The sequence below is a fragment of the Salvia miltiorrhiza genome, chromosome 2, assembly GCF_028751815.1.
Source record: "Salvia miltiorrhiza cultivar Shanhuang (shh) chromosome 2, IMPLAD_Smil_shh, whole genome shotgun sequence".
In the NCBI taxonomy this organism is placed as follows: domain Eukaryota; kingdom Viridiplantae; phylum Streptophyta; class Magnoliopsida; order Lamiales; family Lamiaceae; genus Salvia; species Salvia miltiorrhiza.
Window position 1 is genome coordinate 11,199,373 of NC_080388.1, and position 24,200 is coordinate 11,223,572.

The 24,200-nt window shown below is 39.4% G+C and overlaps 1 protein-coding gene across 1 annotated transcript; it reads right to left on the bottom strand.

Annotated features, from left to right (window-relative positions):
* Positions 1-8,633: 8,633 nt before the first annotated feature.
* LOC131011166 (uncharacterized) lies at positions 8,634-18,624 on the bottom strand. Its single transcript, XM_057938964.1, has 2 exons — positions 17,154-18,624; positions 8,634-8,978 (listed from the first exon to the last, which is right to left on the bottom strand). Exons 1-2 carry the CDS (start codon positions 18,330-18,332, stop codon positions 8,727-8,729), a joined length of 1,431 nt encoding a protein of 476 aa, XP_057794947.1. The 5' UTR covers positions 18,333-18,624; the 3' UTR covers positions 8,634-8,726.
* Positions 18,625-24,200: the final 5,576 nt, after the last annotated feature.

Here is a 24,200-nt window from a genome sequence, read left to right on the forward strand (position 1 = left end):
TTGTATTATATATAGGAGATGATCTAGTGATAATGGATGGACATATGTCTTGAAAATTCATAATAAATCTGAAGCGTTTATTTTAAGATCTCATGGACAATTTATTTATGTATTGTCTTATTTTTATATTCCCTTCGTCCACGAAACAATTAGCCATTAAATTTTAAGTAAAATTTTGAAGTAGTCAAAATGAAGTATAAAACACAATTTATGGCCACACATTGAAAAACATATAATTTGGCCATTTTTATTGATTTTGGATGTTTTTACCCTTAATGAGGCGGACCGGGTCGGATCAGGCACGTGGGTCGCGTGCCGGGTCGGGTTAGGCACTTATGGCACTAATAGTGTTATAAGTGCCAAGATTTTACTTGGTTTTATTTTGGATTTCCGTTGGCACTTATTGCACTAATAGTGCCAACAGTGTTAACGAAAATCCAAAATAAAACCAAGTAAAATTGTCCTTTTGGCACTTATGGCACTAATAGTGCCATAAGTGTCATACGTGCAACACAAATACAGAAACAACAGTAATAGAATCAAGAAATCATAAATGGATAATCTAAACCCTAAATGGAACATCTAAACCCTAAATGAAAGTGTTTAAAATTATCCTTTTGACACTTATGGCACTAACTATTAGTGTCATAAGTGCCAACGGAAATCCAAAATAAAACCAAGTAATAAAATGATCTTGTCCCATAAGTCCCATACGTGCAGCGGGCGCTGATTTTTCCCCGCGAGCGCGCTACTCACCCATAAGCTTCCAGCGGTCGCGCAATCATCCCAACGGCCGAGTAAAAGGGTATATTAGGCATACAGCCTAACTAATGACCAGATTTTATGGTTTGAAGATTAGAGGCCAAAATTTGATTTTCAATCTTCATTATGGCCATTTGACTACATTATTTCTTAAATTTTTGTCCATCAAATAAGTATTTACTCTACTTTTTTGACATATATATTCTCTCTTACTTTTAAAATTACTACACTTTACCTTAGTAACTTTTTAATTGAATCTACTTTAGATGCTTGATACCTTAGTACTAAATCATTATTGGAATATCGACTCATCATGTAATTCACGTCCAGTTTATTTATTTTGTGACTTTTGAATTTTCAGTTTATTAATTATGGTGCATTTCTTAAATGTACGTCTACATAATTCATAAAATATATATTTAGACTAAAAAAAAGGAATAAAGAAAATAAAGAAATAAAGAAAGAATGAAAGAAAGAAAGAAAGAAAATAAATAAAGAAAATAAAGGAATACTAAAATTAAATTAAAAATAAAATAAGTAAATGAATAAAACTAATGTTAAATGCCTTTATGCTAATGAAAAATTAATGAAAATAAGCACAAGTCATCAACACTACCCTTTTAGTCTTTCACAACACCTTTTTCAGCTTTTTAGTCTTTCACAACACCTTTTTCAGTTTTCTTAATTAGTTTCTGTGCCGAGCATCAAGTAGGTACTTGTTTCGTGGGCGGAGGGTGTATTTTTATTTTTATTTTTTTGAAACTGTTTCTTATTTTTATATGGGTTAAGGTACAAATGCCCCCCTAAACAAGACACCCCTAGCGCATATCCCTCCCCATTCTCGATGTTGGCCCAAATAAACCCCCAGAGTCAATAGAAAGGGTACATTTAAACCCAGCCTCTTAACGGCAATTTAACGCCGTTCACATATTTTTTTTTTATTTTTTTTTTCTCGTGGGGCCCACCTGCAACTGGTTTGCAGCAGCCGCCGCCGCCTTCTTCCGATTCCTGTCGCCGCAGCGTTTAGTGCCACACCGGAGAAGGATTGTGACATTTCCAGACGTCACGCATCAACAGAGAGAGAGAGAGAGAGAGAGAGAAAGAGTAAGGGAAAGCGAAGACGATATGGTTGTGGTATTAGGTCCGAGAAAGTTCTACAGCGGCAGCCTGCCGCGCCCGTGCTTCTACACCAATGTGAAATTCAACAACGAGAGGGTGGACGTCAAGAGGCTACGCGCGCAGCGGGAACATATCTTCAAGAGATCCCCAATTCCGAATAAATTCGTCAAAAAATTGGCCGCCTCTCGCCATGAGGAGGACGAGATCTGAAGCGAGATCGATAAAACCCTCTCCCCGCCGCGCGCTCCGGTGGCGATTAAGCGGCGTCGGGTGGTCGGATTGCTGGACAAGGATGGGGAAGAGGAGGTGGCGGCGGCGAAGAAAGGCCCGGTGAGGAAATTAGGGGACGGCGAAGAAAGGCCCGGTGAGGAAATTAGGGAATGATTTTGAGAGGGTGGCCAGGGAAGGCGGGATGGCGAGCAACTCCGGCGGCGAAAGTGGAGGCGCTGCAGCGGCGGCGAGGCCGAGAAAATAAAAAAAAATTAAAATTTCTATGAACGGCGTTAGATTTCCGTTAAGAGGATGGGTTTATATGTACCCTTTCTATTGACTCTGGGGGTTTATTTGGGCCAACATCGAGAATGGGGAGGGATATGCTCTAGGGGTGTCTTGTTTAGGGGGGCATTTGTACCTTAACCCTTTTTATATTAATATAAGGTTACATTGGTAAATTGTTTATATGTAGTAACTGTATCCCTACCATATTACACGCTAATTGGTATGCTGTAATTATATTCTGCAGATAAGTTTCAAATTTAATTAATTTTAGGGTTAATTGCCTATAAATTCATAACGTTTTCTCGGAATTGATTTTTGCTCCTAATTTAAAAAATATACTTTTAAATACATAACTTTTCATTTTTGTCTCAAAATTATCCGGTGACCGGTTTTTTCTTACGTTGGTGCCGAAAATGACACAATAGCAGCCGAAATTGGCACGACAGCAGTCGGAAATAAAACCATTTTGGAGAAACTTTGATACCATGTAATAGATCAAATTCAAAACTGGATGGTACATGACGTCCAGCGATGCATCTGAATAGAAAGCCGAAAGCACTACTTGCAATAAGAGAGACAACATTCAAATAGAAAAACAAGTTAGGAGAAATTACCACCACAATAAATAAAGGCGAACTTAGGTCGTTGTTTGAGAAGGGAAAAAGTATGGTCAGGGTACCTGAAAATCTTGGTAATAGACCATAATAAACTATACAAATATCATAAATCGATGTGTTTATATATGATGAACATTATTACATGAAAATGAATATAAAGACTAAGCAGGTGGATTGAATTTGGCGGTTGCACTAAAGTTTTCTGTTTCATGGAGACACATTAATACACAACGATGCACATTAGATTCTCAGTTTATATGAAATGGAAACCGAAGGTCAATCTAACAACTTACCACGAGGCACTTATAAGAAAACAAGTAAAGTATATAGCTGTCACAAATCCAACCTGAAAACCAAAATCATGTTATTCTAAAAGACAGAGTTGGAAACAAGGGTATACATGATTAGTGTTGGGTCCATGAGGGTTACGGAAGGGGGGTGGGGGGTGGGGGAGGAATAAACCAGAAGGCTAATTTTGACTTTTAAAACTTATAAAGCTTCTTCTGAAAAACTCACTTTTATAAACTGAAGTTATCATGACTGATACTAAGGATAAAACAACATTTTGGTGCTTATAACGGGGGCTAAGTTATCTTAACCGTTTCAGTGCCTTACGGAGGCTAAGTTATCTTGACCGTTTCAGTGCCAACACACTAGGTTGGACTTTTCGTCTCTTTTCTCAATCTCGCAGATTTGCTAAGACTTCATTTGTCTTGCTTACGGGGGCTAAGAACTATTCGAGTTTAGACAACGGTCTACAACTCTATCTCTTAAATACTCTTTTCGTTCGTTTGAAATGAGAGTTTGTACTACCAACTAAATTACGGAGAACAGGCTCTCTGTAATTGACATCTAGGCTTAAGATTTACAAAGGCTTGCCTCCAGGTTCTAAGAGAATATATGTACGTAATCAGAAAATTGATTTTTGGCTTGGTGTATTCTCTTCTTCGATTCAAACTATGGATAAGTATGAGTAGGCTGACTTGCGGATTTGGTAGAGGTTCAGCAGAGTGTGCTTGAATCGGTGTTGATTGAGCTTGAACGTTAAGCCTATTTATAGGCAAATTCTTGAATAGATATGTTAGTGGAGATTGTCTTCAGATTTTTGCCATTGTGAGTCAACTTTGAATTTGGGCTCAAGTCTTCAATCTTCTATCTCCTTGAGTCTGAAAGAAGTAAAGTCTTCTTTCTTGGAGATGGTGTTGCAGGCCGATGTGACACAGCAAGAGAGGCTTTGTGTCAAGAAGAATGATCTCCTATCTTCGACATTTAATGCTTCTGTCCTTAGCATTAATTGCACCTTGTATAGCGGTTGACTTCTTTAGCTTCTTGAGGAACGGACTGATGCATTCTAAAATATCAGTCTGCGTTTTGTCAATTAGACTTCTGTGTCATTCTTTCAGTCGGCTTTGCTGATTCATGTATCTTCAGTCTTCTACTTCAGTCAACATCCTTCATTCTTCAGTCAGGTGTCTTCAGACACTGGTCTTCAGTCTTTGCCGCTTCAGTCTAAACTAGAGAAGACTAAAACACTTAAATTCATAAAGAGAATATCAGTCTAGAGAGGCTTTCTAATAGTTTTGGTATCATCAAAATCAGGAGGTTGGATATATTTTTTTTTTTGTGTCCCAACAATTAGCATGGACATGCTGAGCAATCTTGAATGATTAGTTTCTGAAATAAATAATAACTGTGACTTTATTACCATATCGGCATGTCCCTGAAAATTGTGACATTTCCTTATTTTGAAATGACCCCACAAACTTTCACTCTCACTATTTACAAAAAAGGTGTGCGACCCAATCTCCTCTCAAATACAACTACAACATTTTTTTCTCAAAACATGTGTCATCTCTTTTGGGTCACAATTTTTAGGGACGAAAGGAGTAACAGACAAAAGTTCATGATCTCTTCTTTAATATAAATGAGCTGCACAAGGCTGAACTGATACTCCATCAGTCCACGAAAAAGAGTCGTACTTATCCCTTTTTTTTCCACGAAATAAAGACATGTTTCAATTTTTGTACAATTATAGTACCTTTTATGAACTTGTGTATTTACTTTATTTTTCCATTAGAGAATCCACCTCATTAACAACTTTTTTAAACCTACTTTTACTCCACTCACACCTACTTTAACACAACCCCTACAAATTTACTTTTTCTCCACTTATACCGACTTTAACAATTTTCTTAAACTTATGTCCGCCCTCAAATAAAACTCTATTTCGTGGATGGAGGAAGTATTAATTAAGCAATTTTAGACTATAATGAGATTAATAAATAAAGATTATTAAGTTTTTTCTATTTTAGAACCATGCAAAATTTGTATGCAACATAATCTCAAATTTTATATGTATTGATTTTCCGTTTTTGAAAGTGACCTATTAAAGTAGATGTTTTAATAAGAAAATATTACGACGGAATTTTATCAAAAAAAATAATGAGACGGAGGGAATGATATTTTTATTTTAATACATTCTCTTACTTTAATATTTTACATTAATAAATCCTTATTTAATGGATCAAGCAAATTCGGTAAGTTTTTATTCATGTGAGGATGTCATATGTTATTATTCCATTAAATTCTACATCATATATATCCTAATTAGAAAATTTTACATTAATATATATGTGTTTCAACAAAACTCTCACGTTTTTTTTAGAAGAATTAATCGTAAACTTTGATTCTTTATAATTGATGGATGTGAATCACATCCATCAATTATAAAGAATCAAAGTTTACGATTAATTCTTCTAAAAAAAACGTGAGAGTTTTGTTGAAAGTTCGGGACCACATTGTACCCATCTCGGACCGCCGCCCCTTTCCCCCATCCCATCTCGCACCCCCTTCCCCCGAATTCTGCTTCTGTGGAAGTAAAGAAAAATTATGCCAATGGTTGGTGTGAAAATTGATGATGCAGATAGTTAGAGCATCTCCAACGGGAGGCGCTATAAGAGGAGCTAAAATCTTCATTTCCATTTAATCTCATTTCTTCTATTCTATTTTAAAATTGAAATTTCCTTTGAAATTAAATTGAACATTACATTAAAATAAAATTTTCATAATTAAAATAATTAAAATAAAATTACATAATTTAAATAACTAAAAAAATTACGATAAATTGAAAAACCTAAATTATATGAATTCTCTACACTTGAGCCTTGAATCATGTTGTTGTGCCATGCCAATTGAGAGCTCCTCCATTTTCACCTCGGTCGCCATTTTTTTGGCGTCGGTAGCTTTGGATTTTGCTTCAGCGATGCTACTGGTTTGGATGGAATGTTCCTTCATGTTGTAGAAGACTTTTTCAAGTGCCTCGTAGTACGACGACTTCTCCGAAGAGGATTCCACATTTTTCCTCTTGCCTTTATTTCGCTTCGCCGCTTTCTAGCTTGGGCCCTCGTCGTGATACTTGGCTCCGAAGAAGTTGTTGTTGCCCGCCCTTCGGAGCCCTTCGACTTCTTCGATGAGTGTACATCATTGGCCTGTGATGTGAACATTTGATAGTTGCGCAAGACAATCCAAGCTTTGATATGCTTGAAACTTTGCCCATGGTTCACCTCGTACTTCTCTTGGGCCTGTTCGGTGATCTGCTCGTCGCTCATCCCGCTGCCCCAAGTCGCCTTGCATTTGTCATGAAAAAAACTCCCACACTTTAACGTCATTTTGAACGCGTTGGAAGTGGGATTTGATGAGCCTATTTTCACAAACAGAAGCTCCCTCTGGTTTGAGAGCATTGAACTTATCGGCGATAGCTCCCCAATATTGGACGTTCCCAAAACAGGGTTGTGGGCCCACAACATGCAGATGAGCTCCGCCTCAGCGCTCATGTACCCGGTGCGGGGCTTTGAAGACTTAGGCTTCGCCTCTTCGGCTTCATTGACGGGTGGTAGCGTTGCTGGCTTTGGAAGACTGCGGAAGCCAAAATATTGGAGGCTTGGGAAGTAGAGACACCCGAGCCTCTGGCGTGTTTAGTTAAATAATCATCAACTTCGCAATCCACTGCTTGAAAATAAATTTGAGAAAGAAAAATTTTATGTGAGAAATTTCAAGGGAAAAAGAAGTGAATGAAATTTGAGGATTGTAGGAGTATAAATTTGATGATGAAAATAGTAGTATATATACATGTATGAAAGGGAAAAAAAGAAGAAAAATAATATAGCCGTTAAACCCATCCCCCCTCCCCCGCGTCCATTTTCTTATTTTTTATTTTTTAAAAAAAGGGAAAACCGTCAAAAAAAATTTAAGAAAAAAAACTGAATTTTGAATTTTGTTTTTATTTAATCGCACGTCCCTTGGACACGCTCGCCCTTCCCCTCCATCATGCCCGACACCTTGCAAACCACTGAGCATGCACTTGCACGGCATGCCAACGACCAGTGTGTCTTCCTCCTCGGCATGATCCGGCATTCCAGCCTCCGCGCTAGAGATGCCGTGTCGATTCGGGACGAAGGAGGGGCAGCCGCGTTGGAGATCCGGGGCACATCGAAGCCGGGATGAAGGCAAGACGCGGGTCGTTGGCAGATTTTGGCGAAATCGTGCGCTACACGCGTCGATTTAATAAAAAAAATGAAGAGTGCGAAAAAAGAAAGAAAGAAAGGAAACGAAGCAGTGCAACTATGGGGAAAGATGAGAAAAAAAGAGGGTGGGTTGGGGAAGAAGAGGGGATGTCGGCTGGGTGGGGTAGGGCTTTTAAAATTTTCTTTTTTGATTTTGATTTTGATTTTAATTTTAATTTTTATTTTTTTTCTTTTAAAATCCTAATATTATATTGAATATTTCAATTTTTAAAATCCTATATTTTCTTTATGTATTTTTTATTATTTAAATTATGTAATATTTTTTTATTGTAATGTTTGAATTTTATTTTTAATAAAAATTTGAAATTTTAAAATTAAATTGTAGAATTGGGGATTTTATTTTAAAATTGGACTTGAAGGAGCACATTTGGTCTCGTTTTGGTCTGATTGAGCTCTAGAAAATTATTGTAATTTGTATTTTATTATCGTATTTTAATTATGTCTTTAATTTTATTTTAATTATTGTAATGTTTAATTTTATTTTTAATGAAATTGAAAATTTTAAAATAAAAGTGTAGAAATATGAATTTTGTGGAAATGATGATTTAAGCACCCACCTAAGACACAATGCATTGGAGAGGGGTGTGTCTTAGGTGGGGTCCACTCCTAAGACACCCCTCTAAGACACCACCATTGGAGTTGCTCTTAGTGTCTACAGCAGCGATGCATGTGGGTTCCGTCTGTGGCAATTCAAGCAGCAGCAACGACGCGAGGTTTGGTTGCAGATGGAGGTCGAGGACTGGGTGGTTAAGGCGAATTGGGCTTGGATTGATTTTCTTTTTTAGATTTTAGTTTTGTAATTTAAAATTCAAATTTTCAAAATTTTAAAATACTAGTAAATTCTAATTTAAAGTAATAAAAGGATATTTTGGTAATAGTGTTTATAATTAATATATTATTATTTTATGATTATAATTAATTTTAATTTAAGTAAAATGATTATTTTAATATTTACCTCATAAGCATCTTAGTTATAAATTATGAAAAAAAATATGATTAATTGCGACTAGGAAAAGTATGTTAATCATATAGTATGCACAAAATATAGTCAATGTTTTACTGAAAACTGATAGTAAATTATTATATTAGTAATGATAAAATCATAAAAATAATTGTTTGTCTCTCAATAACAAGTACAGTTTGTCTCTCAATAAGCTTTCATCCAAGTATACCCACTTGGAATCTCAAAGGGATCCATTTGGTCAGCGCCGCCACTACTACTACTGCTCTCTTTCTTGGACGACGGTGATGAGAACACCACGTCACTGCTGTAATCATCGTCGTCGTCATGCCCTGGACTTGACGGCGGAGTGTGGAAATCTTCCTCAGCCGCTTGTAGCTCTATGAATTTCGTGAATGTTATCACCACTCTCACTGTCGGAACCACAGGTATCGATATCTGATTTCACAAACCCAAACCCAGAATATTAGTAATTCAAATACAATAAATTAGCAATTGAGTTAAGGGCAAATGGTTTTTAATACCCACTTTTATAATACATCTATCAAATCTACCCACCTATATAAAACATCTATGAAAAATACCCACTTCATAACCCTTATATTTAATTTCTCTTTATCTTCCATCTTTTGCCTAATTAAGCTTGACTGGTATATCGGCTGGAAACTTTCCTCGTGCCCGATAGGTTACTCTGTAATCTGGGTCTGGACTGTGAGACAACGCCACGTACTGTTAAGCAAAAAACGATTTAATTGATTCTTGTTCAAATTGATCCCGCGCTTCTCAAAATGGTATCAGAGCGGATTTTTATAGAGGAATTATATTATTTTTAATTTATTTTATGATTAACCTTTGGGATTAACCTATGTGGGCATTAAATTGGAATGGATCCGGACGAATGTCCGAGATATCTTGTTTACAGGATATATTTCCAAATTTTGGAAAGAGAAGCTAGTCACCTAATGGGTGAATTACGATGGTGTTGGAGAGCACTTATGCTCAACATTACCGAAGACGAGGAAACGGTTTGTGAGATCATTACGGACTTTCGAGGGCATCTCGATGCCCTAATAGAGAATGCTGCGGCCAAAGCAGCAAACCGACGAGCCAGAACCAACCTCCATCAACAATATCATATTTGATGGAACCAAAAAACAAGGCGGGAGTAGCTTATCCAAGCTACCACAAGATCGAGCCAGACTCTTCCGAGAATGTCAACTTGCGGGAGATTCAAAAAACGGTGGAGTATTACGGCAACAAGCTGTATGAGCTACCGATGGAGATGAGCAAAATATCACTCAAACAAGAGGAAATACTAACCCTCTTGCGTGATATCCATAAAAGAGTGGAGGAGATCGAACGGCGAAAACCATGTTCCGGAAAAATTCGGAATCAATGGTCCAAAGACCCAACGCATCTATCTCTATTTGATGCAACACCCAAGGAGTTGCAGCCGAAGGATATAATCCGAATCATGAAAGGCAAATATCATGAATAGCCTTGACAGAATCGGATTAGAAGATCTACAAGAGTTAGTAGAATCTTTTGCTAACCTCAATATGGTTGATCTAAAGATGAACCAAGGAGATGAGGTTCCCAAAACCGAGCCTCAAGAAGGAGAACCGTCGAAGAAGGGGTCAGCTCAAGACGATGCAGGCCAGTTCCAACGAACCAGACGACGGAGGCCACAGATGCAGGATACTCCTGTAGGAAAGGTCACACTGGAACCAGTCCATCCATATGGATTGATTCTCAACCTCGACGAAGCCAGTTTCAAAGAATGGGAGGGTCTCATCGACGAATGGGCTTCATCATTAAAAGTCGTGATTGCCACAATTGATTACGACAAAAAAGAATTTGCCATGACATGGGAGGAGTTGTTTAGTAATCCGTCAATGTATGAAATCATTAAGGAGACTACTAAACAGATTAAAATCCATTTCTTGGGAATGGGTTTTTCCGAAGGATCCGCAGAGGAGAAGCGCAAGAAATATCAACAGGCACTTTACAATCTAAGATTAATGGTGCTAGAGCCAAAAGCTCTCGATGAATTTCTGCGCCTATACACCCTATATGTCCATATGGGGGATGTTGAAGATCAGAAGGCCATGGACCTTTTCTTCCCAAAGTTTCCAAGTCCATGGAGGGAGATGCTCATCAATGAGTATGTTTCACCAGGAGGATATCCACTTGATAGCGCGTCAAGGAGGATGTCTTATGTCCACAAGAAGCTGTCCGAATGGTGCCAGAAGGCAGCGGACCAGAGGAATCTCAAGAGATTGAGGAGACTCAATAAGAAATCTCCATTGATGTGCGACAACATTGATCTTCCAACAGAGATTGGTGCTGAATTGCTATATCAAAGGAAGAGCCGAAAGAAACATAGGTACCAACCCTATGAAAGAAAGTCCAGAAGAAGTTCTTGGAAGCCAAGAACTATGTGGACCCGACAGAAGGCACGCTCCTACAAATCAGGCCAACGGAGTGGACCATCAAGAAACCGATTCTCAAATCAAAAGAGAATCCCGGCGAGAAAAACTTTCAGGCGTACTCAAGCCAAAGCAAATGAAAGTTTCAAGGATTGCAACTGCTGGTCGTGCGGTGCAAAGGGGCATATCTCTACCAATTGCCCCGACAACGAGAAGAAAGGGATAAAAATATTCGAATCCACACAGGATATCGAAGATGCTATCTTTTACCAGAATCTGATACCCGTGTATCAGTTTGAAGATATATCCTCTGATGAGAGCATATATGAGCAAGAAGAAGTCTTTAGTTCTGAAGATTCGGAGATGACCGATGGATCAACCGGAGACGAGTCAGATTAAAGAAGAACACGAGGTCCACCACATCCAGAAGGAGGATCAGAATGGATTCACTAGCCATTTTCTGATTCCACAGGAAGAAGTGGTGAAGAAGCTCGTGAAGAAACTCAATAGGGAAACTGGAGAGGTACAGACCTACCAAGGGTTTTCCAATGGAAGATTGAATCGAGTTTTAAATAGCTTGATTCCATCCAAGAGGAAGCATCATGTCTTTTTTGGTGTCACAAACCGAGAAATGGCGCTTCCAATTGAGATTACAAGTAATCAAGTGGAGATCCAGCTGGTTCCAGCCGAAGATATTATGCAGGATCTTAAGAAAATGAAGCCAGAAGTCGCAAGCACGATGAAATGGATTCATATTGGAGCAATTCAGTTGGTAATCAAATCGTCCCTCTCCCCAGGGACAGACCAACTAATTGACGTCGCACTTTGCGACAAAAGAATTAGAGATGCTAGAGCATCAGTTCTTGGAGCATTCTCGGGCAATCTCTATGCCAAGAGGATTATAACCGAGTTCTACCCACAGATCGCTTATAATCTACAGGATTCATCCTTCAGCCGAGCCCTGACCCTCTATCAGGACTACAAAAAGAAGGAGCTTATGACGGGAGGAAATAGGCCATACTCACTGACTTATCAAGTCTCGTATGCCTTATCAAATTCCCATCACACGGAGTTATTTCTGGGAAAAGAATTTATTGAAATTCCAGAAATATTCAAGGAGGTTGCCAAGGCAGTCAATCCAAAACGAGTGGAGATTCCTCAGATCGGAGAAATCGACATCGATATTGGAGACAAGCAGGTGCTCAGCCATACCCAGAGTCTCAGATTGGGAGCACCAAGGTTATCATTCCAAGGAAATAGGCTATCTTCAGGGCCTATAACAAGAAGTTTTTCTCATTCGTATGAGAGAAGGGCGATTCAGGAAACACCAGTTCTGGACATGAGAATCAAGCTCAAATGTCCCGAAGGATGGAGACAAGTTTCCACAAGATTTGATACAACAAACAGGGAAAACAAGTTTCCTTGTAGTTCGTTGTATTATTTGGCAAATCCAGGCGACAACCGATACATCGGAACTCTGGAGGTTGGAGGTTTTGAAATCCAAACCGAAGGCCAAGCCGGACAAGAAGCAGATGTCCTGATCTTAGGACGAGATTTCCTTAACAAATATAAACCATGGTCATGGAAGTCAGGAGGAATGGAGATTACAATTGGACGCCAAAGAGTGATGATCCAATGACAAGTCCATTCTCAATATACATCTCTGTAGGGATGTTATACGAGAAATACAAAGCAGAATATTTTGCTGCTTATGTGGATTCAGGAGCAGGAATCTGTACAGCAAAACGAGGAGTCTTTCCAGCAGAAGTTGAAGAAGAACTGCCTCGAATTGCAGGAAGGGATTTCTCCAAAAAGATATTGCTTCTATCAAAGGGAGTAAAACAAACGGAAATATTGATCGGCGGAGCAGGTCAGACACCTTGGTACAAGGTCAAGACTCCACCAATTTATTTCCATGATACCGGAGCAGATATATTATTCGGAAATAATTTTCTGCAAAACTTCAAGCGGTATATACAAGACAATGAAGCCAGGAGGCTAGTGTTCACAACCAATTGTGATCACAAGATCATTGTGCAAAGGCTCAATGGAGCTTTTCATCGCTCAATGCCAATCAAATTCCGCAGCAAGCGTGGTGATGATGGCAGACTCCGGAGACCCCAAATGAAGGATCAAAGGAGATTCGGAGAAGTTTTGCTCAAATGCAGAACTGAGGGATTCCCAGATCTCTCCGAGGAAGAAATTCAAATCCTCAAAGTGTCCCTGATATCACACCAAGATATCAAGGAAGAAGAACAGGTGTCCATTGCCGACGTCAAAAGGAGGATTCAGAAGTGTTACCATGAGAATCCTTTGGCATGGTGGGACAAGAACCTGCTCAAAGCTACCTTGAAAGTTAAAACTGGAAAGGAGCATGAGTTTGTAAGGTTCAGACCTATCCTGATGAACACTCAAGATCAACAGGATATGAGGAGCATAATCAAGGAACACTTTGATTTGAAGCTGATCGAACCAGGGAAGTCGCCTTACAGCAGTCCTGGATTTCTGGTGAGAAATCATGGGGAGATCAAGCGAGGAAAGCCAAGATTGGTCATTAATTATAAAGGAATTAATGACATTCTTGAGTTTGACGGATACTTCATCCCAAGTAGAGAACACCTCATCAACTGCATCAGAAGTGCAAGGGTATTCTCAAAGTTCGATTGCAAATCAGGCTTTTACCAGATTCGCATGGAGGAAGGGAGTAAGAAGTTTACAGCCTTCTCAACTCCACAAAGACATTATGTCTGGAATGTCATGCCAATGGGGCTAGCCAACGCGCCTCAGATATTCCAAAGAAAGATGGATAATCTCTTCAAAGATTATTCTTCGTTTATGTTTGTTTAAATTGATGACATTCTTATTGCATCAAAAAACATTCATGAACATGTCAGGCATCTGGAGATCTTTGCGGATGTTTGTCAACAAGAAGGACTAGTGCTGTCTGAAAAGAAGGCAGTCATAGCCACCCAGAAGATGGAGTTTCTGGGAATTGAGATCGATGAATCTGGAATAATTCTACAAGAACATATTGTAGAAAAAGTCCAGAATTTCCCAGAGGATCTCAAGGAGAAGAAGCAGCTCCAAAGTTTTCTCGGAGTTGTCAATTTTGCAGGGATGTTTATCAAAAACCTTGTAGAACAGAGAAAAGTCTTCAGTCCACTACTGAAGAAAGATGTTCCATTCATATGGAAGGAGGAGCATCGGGAGGGTATGAAGAAGTTGAAAGAGATTTGTAAAAATCTCCCGAAACTTTCAATACCACAAGACGAGGATGAATTGGTCCTCTACACCGACGCGAGTGATTTCTGGTGGGCAACTGTGCTCACAAAGATCACCCCTTATGGAGAAGAACCTTGCAGATACTGTAGCGGTCTTTTCTCCGACAACGAAGCTGTGCGATGGCACATCAACGAGAAAGAATTCTTTGCAGTGCGAAAGGCGTTTAAAAAATGGCCGCTTTTCTTACTTGCTAAAAAATTCGTTTTGAAAGTAGATAACACTAACGTTAAAGCTTTCTTAACAAAAAAGATAGAATCTAAACCTAAAAAGGCTAGATTGCTTAGATGGCAAGCAGAATGCCAATATTATGATTATGATATTGTCATTTTGAAATCTGATCAGAATGTTCTTGCAGATTTCCTTACAAGGGATGGAGCTCCCTGAAGTGGAGGCCATCGAGGCAAAACAGGCGCAGCTATTTGAAAGTCTAGAGCTGCTACAATAAGAATGGCAAAAGTGTGTTCTACACACCAAACAAGCGGGAAAGATACAAGCGGCTGACGAAGCCCAAGTATCCAACCAAATTGATGCTTGCTTCATGAAGATGTTCAATATTCAGGAAGTACTCAACAAGCCGCTCTTGCGCGTTATCCGAGAAGATCGGATTAAAGCAATGCTTTCCGTACAGGGCGGATTACCTGTAGCAGGGGATTCAAGTACCCCTAGCACAAGTCCTGAGGCGATGGTTTCACAGCCGGACCCTCGAGGAAAAGATGTTGTTAAGGGGTCACACCCTGAATCAACATGTCAACCCTCCACCTCTGGGGTAAAAGAGGAAGAGATCAATCTTAGGCCAATGACAGGCCAAATTAAGGTTGATACTGATTTTATTGAAATTTCTCCTTCTTGGCAGATGTATCAAGACAGGTGGGAGAAACTTCTCACAAGGAAGGGCATTAATCCGGGAAATTGCCGGGTTGATGTTGCAGGAAAATACCCTCGGGTTTGGACGACTCCAGGAGCCAATCCAAACGACGTCAAAGAATGGTATGAGTTTGGGGCGTTGGCCTCAGTTTATACCACCTCCCCAGCCTTTACCGAGATCAAGGGTCTACCCAAATGGATCCAGAAAACGGTGTTTGATGCATGGGAGAACAACGAGTCCCTCAAACGGGGAGATGTTCTGGAATTGTACTTTTTCAGTGCAGCGCCAGAGCCAGTTGAAAAAGGAATCCGTGAAGCTTTCCACTTCATCAAGCTTCGGAGACCTGACACGGGAGCCCTGAACCGAATCAAAGTTCCCGATTTCCAGGCCGCAATCGTCTCAACATACAAGGAGGACCAAATCTCCACTAGACGAGCATGGGGCCTATGGGTCTGTCTCACAGAGATGGACAAAATGAAGTCCAGATTCAAGTTCTACCAAAGTTCGGATCTGGGAACGTTCCTGGTTAACACAATGACGGGAACTACGACCCCTTTTGCCGAAAAATCTTTCGAGAAGAAACGACAAATGTTGTGGGAAAACAAGATAGCGGGGAGCCAGGAGACTCGTCGCAAATTTTGCAATATGGCTCATCTGGGCCATTGGATTGAGAAAGTCTGCGATCAATGTTCATCGCAGAAGGAGCCAGAATTCGGCAAAGGATTCTACCCGAAGCCTGACAGAAGGAGGTTCCGGTCTGATGAACATGATGAGCATCAGACTCCAAAGGGAAGGACACCTCGGGCACCAAAAAAGTAAGGTGGCCGACAAAGCAAAGTGAATCATGTGATTCACAGCAAGGATCGCACCCACAAAAGAAACGACAAAAGTGGGTGGAATGACAGGAGGACCACTCACCAAACGCTCCAGGACAAACGTGAGTGGAAGGGAAAAGTAGCCGGCCCCTACCAGCATTATCACAAAGCGATAAAGCAAGGGTCCAGCACCATGTGATGGCACTAACCAAGTGTCGGTAATATTGGCCGACAAAAGAAAGTGGAGGTCACATTCAAGAAAGCTGGCCACGAAGAAAGAATCCGAGGCCAACAACCGAGCAATAATAGAGGGGTTCAAACCTCTATATAAACACAAGCTCTGGAAAGAAGAAGGCATCCGAAAATCACAACACATTTTCACACACCACTTTCTCTCTCTAGAAAAATTTATCTTTGTAATTTTAATTTTTGTTTTCAAAGTTTTTCGTTTTAGTTTTAGTTTCCTTTTTATTTTTATGTACACAAGTATTAGCTACTATGAGTAGCTAAACAAGTTAGTCTCCTCCCTTGAGGAAGATTTATGAAATAAATTAATTATTATATAATTCCTCTATAAACGCTTAGTTTTTGTCCAACTATTCCGATTGAGTAAAAATATTTTCTTTATTTTTCCAACAAAGTATTGAGTCGGCACTTAGTGAAGGAGAAGGGTTGCAACCATCTCTTGCGAGTGTGTGGTTGGTGCGTGCCGGGTAGGTAGACGAGCCGTAAAATGCAACAGAACTGACTCCTGAAGAAGACCAGTCGACAAAGGTATAATGTTGGTTAAATTTAAGAATTATTTCGAAGTGTTACGGAAGCATGTTGGGCCTGATTATGTCTTTTTAGACTAGTTTTAATTTGAACATGAAATGGTTTAATGATGGATTTGTAGAGGATTTGTTGAAGGGTAGTTTTGTCATTAATTATGAGTTGGGTATGGTTGATATGTGTTTTGTGAAAGTGGGTATTTTTTATAGATAAGTTATGAAGGTGGGTATTTTAAATTTTGACCCTTGAGTTAATATATCAAAATAGTGATTTCTTTTTTTATATTCCAACTAGTCACAAAAATAAGAAAAAAGTAAAAAAAATATTTTTCTTAAAAGTAAAATTAGTTACAAAATAATTATTTTTATTAGTTAATTATCAATCTCCAATTAATTTTTAGAGTTTATTAAAAAAAAATGACAAGTGAAATTTAATTAAGGGGATTTATTACCTTGACCGGAAAAGTCCTAGGCGGGAAGGTGGTGAGCAGCACCTCCCTCATCCGTTTAACGGCGGTAAGCTTCTTGGACAGAATATCCAACAAGCGGTGCAGCTCCTCCGTCTCCAACGGGAATTGCTCCGTGAGCCACAGCATCGGCCGCAGATTCTTCTTGAACGCAGGCTCCTGCGCCTTCTGCGATTCCTCACCTGGCGGCTCCCCGGCCGCCGGCAGCTTGCACTCGCGCAGCGTGAGCACCACGTTGTGCATCTCGTAAACCCTAGACTTCCACTTCCCGACGTTCTCGGCCCTATCCTGGCGTCGCCAGTTCTTGCAGGCGACGAGCTGCGCCTTGGAGACGTCGACGCTGGGGCGGGAGACGCTGGTGGCGTTGCAATCCTTTGCGATCTGCTCCTTGCTGAGCGGCGTTCCGATCTTCTTGTCGTACTCGGCCACGAGGACCTGCTTCTTGTCGTGCTTCACCACCAGGAGGCATCCCCGCGGCACGTCGGGGCGGTCCACGTCGTTCAGGAAGAGGTAGCTGTTGTTGCGGCGCTTGAAGTTGAGCCCGTCGAAGCCGGCGAGGGTGGCGTCGGTGCGGAGGTTCCCGGCGCGCTTCCAGATGCGGTAGGTGTCGGAGGGGGCCACGCGGTCGATGAAGGGGATGATGGAGCTCTCGAAGTGGAACGAGATCTCCATGTAGAAGTCGCGCATGCGGCGGAGCCCGCCCACGATGCGCGGGAGCCGCCGCCGCCACGTGTATTGGGTGTAGAGGTGGCCGTGGTGGACGAGGATCGGGGCGATCTCGCGGCAGCGCCGGAGGAGGGCCTCCTGGAGGGCGTCCCACCCGGAGGAGTTATGGAGGGAGATTTTGGCCCCCGCGGCGGCCAGGATGCGAGCGGCTTTCACGTCGTTCAGGCGGACGGCGACGTGGAGCGGGGTCTCCTTGAGGGGGTTGTCGCGGCGGTCGAGGACGGCGGAGATTTGATCGGCGAGGCGCTCCTCCGCGATGGATTCGGGTTCGGTGTGGATGGTGTTGGCCGCGTGGAGTTTGGGCAGGGAGGCCACGATCTTCGTTAGGGTGGCGTGATCGCCTGTGGCCACCGCGTAGTGGACGGGGCTGTCGGCGTAGTCTTCTGCCACCACGGCGGCGGTCACGAATGTCGGGGGCTTCGCTGATGACTTGGACATTTTTATGATTTCTCTTCTTTTTGAAATTACTCAACTTCAGACAATCGTGCAATAGCTGCTACAGAAATGATAGGAGAAAGGAAATTGGAAAAAAAAAAAAAAAAACTGTTAAACTTTTTGCATGAGCTCAAAAAAACCAAGGGCATCCAAGTTAAGTTTTAACCGTAGGACAGTGAAAACAGGACTGCCACACAACACATAATAAAAGGATCTAATGTTGGATAAATCTAATAATTATAGTAGCCAATTAAGTGCCCCACTTTCGGTTTCTAAAAAACAAAACACTGCCCCACTTTCAATTTTCTACTACTTCCTCTTCTCTCTGTCCATTAAATAAACTCACATGGCGCGAAAATTAAGAAAATTGTTAAAAATATTATGAGTGAAATAAAATGATAATTAACAAAAATGATAAAAAAATATTATAAAGTGGGCCTGTGAATAATAAAGAATAGTACATATAAAATATAAAAGTGATAAAAGTATTATAGGATGGGATCATAAGTAGTAAAAGATACTCCCTCCGTCCCACGAATCTTGACACGTTTGGTTTCGGCACGGGAATTAAGAAGTTGTAGATTAGTATTTTAAGTGTGTAATTAATAAAGTATAAAAGTGATAAAGTACGAGAGAGAAGGTAATAAAAGTAATAAAGTAGAATAGAGAAGATAATAAATGTAATAAAGTAGGAGAGAGAAGATAATGATTATTACCCAAAATGGAAACGTGTCAAGATTCGTGGGACGGAGGGAGTACTAAATATAGAATATAAAAGTGATAAAGGTGTTGTGGGTATGACCCATGAATAGTACTCTCCCCGTCCCATTGGGTTTGTCCCATTTGGTTTTGACACGATTATTAAGGAGAGTATGAATAGTGTTTTAAGGTAATAAAGTATAAAATTGATAAAATAGGAGATGGAAGGTGATAAAGTAAGAGAGAGAGAATGTAATAAAGTGATAAAGTAGGAGAAAGAAGGTAATTAAGAATTCTTATTGTTTAGTCGTTAATTGTAACTATTTATAGAAATGAGACAAGATCGGTGGGACAAACAAAAAATGAATACGGGACAAGATCAATGGGACGGCGGGAGTAAAAGGTAATAAATATAGAAAAAGTCAGAGGGTATAGTTATCCAAAAAATAGAATAAGAGTTTATTTCATGTACAAATATTTAAGGGCAAGTGAGAGTTCATTTCGTGGACAGATGGAGTATATTTTTTCATATATTATTTTCTTTAGTTTTAATTTTATAGTATGTTTTAAATTTAATTTTATAACTATAAATTAGAATCTATTTCATTTAGTTAGGGTATAATTATTTTTAACATTTAATCTCACTCTTGATTATTATTGGACCGATAAATCCAAAGTTATAGTAGTATATAATTTTTCTAAATTTTAATTTCTATAAGTAAAATTTTAGTGTGATTCATAATATTATAATAAATCTTATTTATTAGTGCGTGTTTGGTAGTTTATATATGACCTAATTAAATACCAACTCGGCAACATCAGTCGTTTGGTAGGCAGTATTAATAATGTTGGAAGCCCAAGTTTAGCGGCGGCATGTTCCATTTTTTACTGTCTCAATAGGAAAATGGATATCGCCCCCAAGGTCCCCCCACCTCAAATGAGATCTTCTGTCCCAAAATATAGTCATACTAGTTTACTTGGTTACTACAGTGTTTCTTATTAGAATTCAGATTTCCAAAATTAACCTTTGTTTTCAAATTTGAAGCATAGACATTTATTCTTTGATTTTTGAAACACAGCGTCGAGTCAGGAGGGTGTTGACTATTGCGGCGTCGCCGACGGTAGTTCGATGCTATTGACCATCCGACGCAGAGGGAGAACTCGGGCGGCAACCCCTGTTGGTGTTAGTTTTAGTCAAAAGTAGAGGGACGCGGCGACGTCAATGCCTAGATTTTGGGGCTAGGGTTCAAGCGATGGCGGTTGGCCGGTGTGTGGGTATTTTATGTGCTCACAGAATAAGAGAGGGGATCGAGAAGGAAATTAGGGATAACGACGGCGGTGGCATTTGGTTGACTGTCGACGCCGGTTTTCACGGAGGGAGAGACGGTGATAGGTGTGTCTTCGCCTGCTGTTGCCCCAAATCTAGTCAGGTTGCAACTTCATCAATCTTTGGTCCATACTTCGAGCACATCCAAGAACATGCAAGGCCATTCCCGAAACAGCTTCGAAATGATCTGAAAATGGTGTTTGGAATTGTATTTATGGCCTTGATGTTAGAGTTGATTGGAATTGTAATAGGAAAGCTCCTCCAGTTGGCTTGGTAGGTTGGTACATGTGTTTTTTGGTGTATATGAATTGCCGGTGTTATTTAGCTAACCAGCTTAAATTCTTGTTCTTGTTTAGCACAACTTGGGGCAGGCAGCCTAGGGGATGCTCGATTGTCTGGCGTGAAATTCCCTCCAAAAATATTGTTGATGTCGCGCATCCCGATACTGGCATTACCAAAGATGCTACCGAGGAAGGGGAGCCTAAATCCCCTAATAGTTTGCATTCGGCTCAAGTTGGTGGCGCTGTGACTTTTAATCCCTTCGCCATTCTGGCGACTGAGGGAGATGATAGGGATATTGTCACGCCATGTTCTCCTACCACCGCGAGGCATCAGGTCCTGCAATCGGCGGTTGCTTCTGAGCCGAGTCGGAATGAGACATTGGATGGGATGCCTCCTTCGGCGATTGATTGTCCAGTTTCAAACTTGGCTTCTACTGTACTTGATATGCAGATTGCTAACGTCACCCTGACGCACTATAGCAGTCCAAATCTAGCTTTGATTGTGACGCCATGAAAGGCAATGATGGAGGATCCCCCCTTAACTCGCGGGCGAGGGCGTCCAAAGGGTGCTACCAAGAAGGGGAGGGTTTCTGATTCCTTTATAAAGCACCGGCTCCGACGTATAATCAAGAATGGTATGTCTTCAGATATGAGTAAAACCAGAGAAACAACGGGCCATGCTGCTAGTGCCGTTTTACAAGGTGTAGGCGCAGTTCTTGACATTTCGTCGCCGGTGGAGTTCTTGAATAAAGTGCAACATGCTCAGGCTGGAGGTGCGATTCTGCAAAAAATTTTAATTTGTTATTCTTTCAACGCACCTCGATCTATGTCGGTTGTGGTTTCTAAAAGATGGGAGATATGTTGGATGACGAAGATTCTTTGGACGAGGAAGACCCTCTAAATATTTTCTCATAGTCTTGGTTTGTTTGTTTTTCGGTCACCCGTGGTTTCTTGCGGGTGTTTTCGCCTTTTTTTTGTTTTTGCCTCTAGACGAATCTTTTTTCCTTTTTTTAATAATATTTCTATTTCAACAGTTTAGCACAACTTGGTCTTGCTATTAAGTACTCCCTTCGTCCACGAATTAAAACTCCATTTCATGTTCGGCACAGAAACTAAGAAAGCTAATAAAGGTGTTGTGAGTGAAATATAAGGGTAGTTGACTAAAGTGATAAAAGTAATTTGACTAAAGTGTTAAAGGTGTTGTGTAGTGGGTCCACTAGTGATAAAGTGTAATAAATATAAAATATAAAAATGATAAAATTATTATAAGATGGATCCATTAGTGACAAGTGGTAGTAAATATAGGAAAAAAAGAAAAGTAAAAAAGTACAAAAAATACAATAGAGCTTCAATTGATGGACAAAAATTTAAATGCAAATAGTGTTTTAATTCGTGGACGAAGGCAGTAATACTTTTATTCGCAATTTTTGTTGTTTTTTATACTTGGCAGTTTGTAGCTACAGCTTGGCATACGGATATTGTGAATCGTCTATTTATGGGGCTATGTTAATAATTTTTGAAATTTCTCCATATTATATTTATATATTGTAAAAATCCTATGTAATTTTTTTTCACTCTGTTGGCGTGCATTGCTGGGTTTGTGATGGAAAATCAAGAAGATAATGGGTGCTTTAGTTCAGAAAATGAAAGAGGACAACAATGTAGTTTCACGCCCCTTTCTCGAACCTTAACACATCTACCAAACACCCCCTCATCTAATCCAGTGTTTTTAATTTTGGTTATCAAACACGTAACTAAATTATCTAATGTATATATATACTCCCTCCGTCCCATAAGCTTAGGCTTGTTTTCATTTTTTGAATGTCCCATTTATATAGGCTTGTTTCCATAAAAAGTAATATTTTTTTACTCATTTACTATTATATCCCTATTTAATTCTTTAATTTACTCCCACTTTAATACATCATTATATAATAAATATGGACATACTAGGAAATTTACTTATATATTTTCATTTCCAATGATTTTTCTTAATCTTTGTGAAAATCCCAATCAGCCTAAGCTTATGGGACGGAGGGAGTATATATATATATATATATATAAGCACAACCACTTTTGAAAATAGCACGTTATATTTTTTCGCCAAAAATTATCTTACTATTTTTGAAAATAATTTTTTGTTTCTAATTTTTTTTAGTCATTTCATCTACTCTAGGTCATACATATATTTTTGTATTAGAATTTTTTATATTCATATAATTTATCACATTTTCATAGTTTTTACCGTGTAGTTCTTATTTAAAATGAAATTATAGCTTAACATTATCTTATATGACCATCAAATGTTCAATTAATATATGTATAATATTTAGTCATCGGTGAGTCTCGCATATCTTTAGAGAAGGGAATGTTGTAATAGCCTGTATTATTACTTGTAATTTTTCTGGGATTTTCAATACAAAATAAAGGAGATTGTGTGTTGATAGATATTAAAGAAGATAGGAGGAACGAGGTAAGATAGAAGATGAGAGATAATTCATTTCTTAGGGTTTTCTCAACCCATGCATGTACAATATATATACTCCCCAAACTAAGGAAAGTGGGCCCTGATCACTAATTTTTTAGCAACAAATATCGCAACTAACACGATGCAATTGTAGCAAATAATCAGTAACCGAGTATCGTATCCACAGGGACTATTATAGCGAATCACTCTAAGTAATCCTAATTAAACTCTAGTAATATTCAGGCAAACGAAAGAAGGAAAGTTTAATTAACTTAAACTAAAACGCAAATAACAATAATTAAAAGATCGTAGGAAAAATCAAATATAAAAGACAACTGATCCTAGGGTAGTAAATTTATTAACTAAATCTATGCAATAAATCTATTAATCCTATGTACCAATTTAATCCAGTTATGATGAGAGATCACTTAATTAATCAATTACTCTCGCTAGAGCAGCAACGATCGTAGATTAGTAAATTATCTATCTCCGTTAGGTCTCAAGAAAATCTACTAACTCCCAATAGCTCCTAAGAATAGCTCCCTATGATCCACCTATCTCCGCTAGGTCTCAAGGTTAAAATCATATCATACATTCCTGAATCCGCTAAACAGTTATCTCCGCTAGGTCTCAAACCGAATAGCTAAACATGCAAACTATTGGCCAAATAATTCACAAGAATTTAAGCACCAGGAATTATGAATCATAAACTGGAAGGCACAAAGGTATTAACAAATAAATCACATAAATTCAATCAACTATTTACAAACCCTAGAATCAGCTAAAGGAAACTAGCCAGACATAGTAAAATAAAACATAAACATAATTAAAAAGAACGCAATTGTAAAAACTGAATTATATAAAAACCGAATAAAAACGATTGTAGCGACTTGAATCTTCAATCTTGATCCAAGCCTTGAAAACTGAAAAGCAATAAAATTCTAAAGCTATAAAACTGAAAATATGAATGCTAGGGTTCGGGGGTCTTGTCCGCCAATAGGTCAAAAGAGGACCTATTTATAAGCTTCAGATTTCCTTCGAATCACCATGGAAGTTGCCATGCAAAGTAGAATTCTAAAGGTAATAGAATCGTGTAA

Coding starts and splice junctions, on each gene's coding strand:
- LOC131011166 (XM_057938964.1), bottom strand. CDS start 18,332: ATGTCCAAGTCATCAGCGAAGCCCCCGACATTCGTGACCGCCGCCGTG. Junction 8,979..17,153: donor CTAGGACTTTTCCGGTCAAG/GTAATAAATCCC, acceptor TTGTGAAATCAG/ATATCGATACCTGTGGTTCC.